Genomic DNA, 4,935 nt, shown 5'->3' with positions numbered 1-4,935 from the left:
TCACCACCTGGCGGCGCCCCCCCCCCCCCCCCCCCCCCCCGGGAAGCCACTCACCTCGTGGGGCGCGCGCGGGGCGCCAGGTGGAGCAGCAGCACGAGGAGAGCTGCCCCTGCACAGCAGACGAATCGCAGGGCCCTGCGAGGGCCGCCTCGAGAGGCCACGCGCACCATGCCCCCGTTGACGGCCCCCGTTGACGACCACCCCACCCCGACCCTCACGGCATGCCCACCTGTGTGGGCCCAGCGGCAGTGACTGCGGGTGGTGATCGAGAGGTGGGGAGGCGGTGCGAGGCTCTGCCCCGGTACCCGGGACTCTCTCCCCGGAGCGGTGCACACCCCGTGTCCGCCGGCTCGGGGATTGGGACCCCGGCCACGGACTAAATATAACGCGGCGCGCCGCCGGGTGTAGAGTGTCGCGTAGGGCGTTGGCTCATCGAAGAGATGGGGGGGGGGGCCTGGGAAGAGGGACAGAAAGAGTCCCCCGCGGGTTCGGTGGGAGAGAGGATGAGAGGGGCCAATGATCCGCCCCTTGGCGTTGGGAGGCCCCAATTCATCGGGGCCGTGAGGCTCGTGGCGCCCGCGTGTGACTGCACCACCAAGGGACATTGCAGATGTCTTATGTAAACAGTCATTGGGCGCTTTTAACGCGAATGCCAGTGCACTCTTGGTAGGGCGCCGTGTACACAGGGGTAACCCACACCCAGGGTGGCCGTGATTGCCATTAGATATGCGCGACACTGATAATCTAACGTGTACCAGCTTTATTTTTACGCGTATGTATTTTTACATTTGAATTCAATTCTAGCACGCCGCACATTTCACATCACGGCTAGGATCTCGCACCACGTGGCGGCTTAATGTTTGTGACCCCATCAATTCCACCTTCACTCACGGGATTCAAATGCGCTTAGTCGAGGCAATTTAATTAACGTATTGGCTGGATGTTGGGAAAACTTTTTTTTTGTATCCCAAGCCGTGCATGGTACTGCCTCCCTCACATACATGCGTCCATGGGTCCAGGTCCAACATTTGACTTGTTGGTACCACTCAAGAGACGGCAACACTTGGGTTGTGCAAACATATATTGGAAATCAAAGTGAATTATGCCTTATTTATAAAAAACGCATCCTATCACATCATCCACGTTTGAGCCATACACAGAAACTGGTGTCACTTAATAGTGATTACCACCTCCGCTCCAACCCCGGGGTGGGCGACAGCGTACACTGGTGCTGCCTCTGCTTGAAGAGCACGACCTCGGGGCCCCGCTCTCACTGGAAGAATATGCTTGGAGAACCAAGTCCTCGTTATACCTCAACATTGAGAATAATTTTGATTGTGATCTTTTACGATGAAATAACTACTCTGATGCATTCAACACTAGACTTGCATCGTATTCACGGATTATTTGCTCGATTTGATTCAACACGTCAGATGTTACACTAAAACGATGTACAATTCTCACTGGAAGCTTGAGGGTTGAATTGCACTGCACATGAGTACCTCTGCTCCCCAAAGGGCCCAAGTGCTGAATAAACTTCACTCCGGGCGTACATTGCAGCACGCAAAGTTAGGAACCAGCATCATCAGTTACACTCAGTGGTTGCACAGCAGCTGTTGCTGTGGCTGAAATGTGAATATAGAAATGTAGAACCCGTTCACTCTGCATTGGCCCATATTCGATGTCGTTTCCCCTCGGCAAAAACAACGCGGCGTAGGAATAGGAACCATAATGAGAAGTGCCAGGATGCATATTTGGTGCTCTGAGAAGTGCCGGGATGTGTGTTTGCTGTTCGGAGAAGTCCCGGGATGGCATACCGTTGTGTACCGGCAAAATTCGACCACACTCTAACAATGTGAATTCAAAATCATCCGAGACCATGTAATGTGGCCTGAAAACAACTTATGTACACAACAGGTCCCGACTGAATGACAGAAGATTCCACTGCAAAGGGAAAAAAACGTATACAGCACATGGCAATGAATTAGTACCACCGAAAACTGCTAAGAGGTCAATTCGGCTCTGGCCCACTAAATGGAGTCAGTGAGGTGGCTCCACGAGGATCGTGGTGGGACTCAGCGAGCCGACATCTGCTGGCGCTCCTGCTCCACAGCGAGGCCTGTGCGAGTGAGTGCGCCGCCTTTCACCGCCAGCTTCTGCAGCGCCAGCTCGGTGGCAGCCAGGGGGCCGCCCGTCAACTCCGCCGGCGTGCTCTCCACCAAAACGCGTCGCCCAGCGAACGTCTGAACGCACGGAACATGCACAAGCACGCACAGGTACATTATAGAGTTCAAGTCATCGCATTTTCTGCATGCATTCTTTTTTTTATTAACACAGTTGCTGAGCACAGGCCCAAAGGCGCAGTATGCCGAGCAGTCATCAACAAACAGCACCATCAAGTTGTAGTAGGTAGTGTGAACACGTGTCTTGAATGAAGCACAGTTATTATAGTAGCCTTGGAAAAAAGACGATAGAAGGTAATTCCAAAGTGCAGCAGTACGAGGGAAGAAGCAAACAGAGAAGTGTTTCGACCTGCAGTGTGGTGCTTAAGTGGTGCGTGAGCATGTTGTTGGGTCCTGCAGTGTGGTGGTTTAACACAGCGTCGGTAAGACAAAGCAGTCGGTGTCTGGTAGAGTCCTCATCATGGGTGGAGGAATCAACGAGTGAAACTCACAGGAAGAGTAACCATGGTAGAAGCGATATTAGAGTGATAAGGAGGCGAGTCAGTGGCTGCCAGTGAATGAGCCAGTGACTGTAATAAATCAGTGAGTGTGCTGGATGAATTGACCTGGCTGGATAGAGAAATGCATTCTTGAGTAAATGTAATGTACTGAGACAATGTAGTGTGGGAGTACCGTGGTGGTGAGCCCTGGTACTGTAGTGCTGTGGGGTTTGGGCCCTGGCTGGTCCTCTCCTGGCCGGGATGAGTCTATGGACTGCTTTAGCTCCCGCTGTGCCTCCTGCGGACGCATAGCACATGTGTGTCAAGTCCACGGTAATACTCTGATGGTTTCACACATCATTCATGAAAGCAATATTGAAAATGTAAAAAATGCAGTTTTAGAAGAAGTCAAAAGTCAAAGTGATTCCCTGCTCAAATGAACATAAACTGCACTCATCTCCTGTTTACAACCCCAAAGGCAAGTGGTAGAAATTGCACGTTCCTGTAATGTGGGCGAATCTATCCATTGGAGAACCATTATTGGCTTCCCCTGGACGGATGATGGACTGAGTCAACCCCCAACCAGGATTTGAACTCGTAACGTTTCAATAGCGAGCCGTTCGCTCTACCGCTGAGCCACTGGGACTGTTAGTCTGCAAAATGAACTGCCAGCAACTCGTAGTAATAAAGATCATTAACAAGACCTTGAGCATTTCATAGTTGGATGTCCTTGCCACGTAGTGATTCCATGATTTGATTGCGGCCTCCTCTTGCTGATGGTTTGCTTTGATCTGTAAAGTAACAACATGGTTCATAATTAACAGCACTCACTCGGACCGGAAAAAAAATGTGTGCAAAGGCAGCTGTCCTCACTCCCTGCGTCGCCTCCCTGCGGTGAACCAACCTCGGCATAGAATTGTCTTTCATCTTGCAGCTCCTGCTCCTGACTCTCCTCCAAGATGGCGGCCTGTATTCGGGCCACTCCGGCTACAACCTCACCAGTTGCCCGGGCGATCGTCTCCAGGGCATCGCGATCAGGGGTGGTGGGGCGCACACCCTCCTCGCGGAGCTCTGCCTCCATCTCCTGCCACACCTCGCCCACCTACACACACAGGGGTACAACACCACCGCACCACACAACGTACAATTCACACATTGTAATCGGTGCAACGTGCAGACCAATCGGTGCCACGTGTACATTACCCACACTAATTCCTTACCTTGAAGTCCATGTAGCGTTCCACAATGGCCAATGTAACCTGGTCCTCGGGGCTTAGGCCTGGAAGGCCCTGGAAGCCTGAAGAGGGATAGATTGCATCACACAGTTTCAATGGCACTGGTGTTGTTTTGAGCAGTGCGCCGTTTGTGGGTGTGATATTAAAGTAAAAAAAAGTGATTTGATGCTCAAATGAGCATGGAGGTGGTGCTCATCTCTCATTGACAGCCCTGAGGCAATGGTGGAAATTTCTATGACTGGGATAAGTCATCCACAGAACAACCACTCTTAAATTACTCTCTTTGGTTCTTTCGGTAAAGTCATGTAGGTAGAAAAAATAATAGATCACGACGTTTCGATCGCAACGCAAGCAATCGTCATCAGGCGACGAACACAAAATGGTACTCATTTGATCAACTCCAGATGGATGATGGGCCGAGTTAACCCTAAACTAAGATTTAAATTCTCAACTTTCTAATTGCGAATTGTTCCCTCTACCGCTGAGATAGCAGGCTAGTAAACCTCTTTTAACAGATACAGTTGTCCCTCACTATAACGCGGTTCACCTTTCGCGGCCTCGCTGTTTCGCGGATTTTTTTTAGTGTAATTTTGCATGCTTTTTTTTCCTGCGTACAGTATGAACGCGCATTGTGTTCGGCGTCCTGATTGGCTAAGGGAGAACCGCACATGTGTTCTGCGTCCTGATTAGCTAAGGGAGTACAGAATGCGTTCGGCTAGCCAGATTTACAAAAATGTTTGGGCTTGAAAACAGGTTTTGATCTTTGGTTTCATTTACTAATATTGTACTTATTTTTTTTAATCTGCGAAAGTTTGAACTTTGAGAGTGTTTAAATAAGAGAGAAATGTGAAAAAATGTTAATGCCTGTCTGAGAAAAGTGTAAAAAATAAAGCTGATTACTTCGCGGATTTCGTCTATTGCGGGTTATTTTTAGAACGTATCCCCCGCGATAAACGAGGGACCACTGTACACAAAGGGGCGAATATTGCATTCCAACTAAACACTCAGCCACCACATGCCCAAGCAACTTCTACCCCA

At 50.3% G+C, this 4,935-nt stretch overlaps 1 protein-coding gene across 4 annotated transcripts in view; it reads right to left on the bottom strand.

The window, feature by feature from the left end:
* Nucleotides 1-745: 745 nt before the first annotated feature.
* The window catches only part of CFAP69 (cilia and flagella associated protein 69), a 28,073-nt gene continuing 23,883 nt past the window's right edge, over nt 746-4,935 (bottom strand). For all 4 annotated transcript variants that reach the window (XM_032951808.2, XM_076066023.1, XM_032951805.2 and 1 more), the window contains exons 19-23: nt 3,883-3,959; nt 3,567-3,764; nt 3,367-3,453; nt 2,856-2,960; nt 746-2,243 (exon numbers count right to left, since the gene is read on the bottom strand). In XM_032951808.2, coding sequence (XP_032807699.1) covers nt 2,076-2,243; nt 2,856-2,960; nt 3,367-3,453; nt 3,567-3,764; nt 3,883-3,959 — 635 coding nt within the window. In that variant the 3' untranslated portion in view covers nt 746-2,075. The remainder of the gene's footprint in view (nt 2,244-2,855; nt 2,961-3,366; nt 3,454-3,566; nt 3,765-3,882; nt 3,960-4,935) is intronic.

Source organism: Petromyzon marinus, chromosome 10 (genome assembly GCF_048934315.1).
Source record: "Petromyzon marinus isolate PM22_M1 ecotype Great Lakes invasive population chromosome 10, UKy_Petmar_22M1.pri1.0, whole genome shotgun sequence".
NCBI classification, from domain to species: domain Eukaryota; kingdom Metazoa; phylum Chordata; class Hyperoartia; order Petromyzontiformes; family Petromyzontidae; genus Petromyzon; species Petromyzon marinus.
The sequence above is the reverse complement of the archived record's forward strand: the minus strand, read 5'-3'. Positions and strand labels throughout refer to the sequence as shown.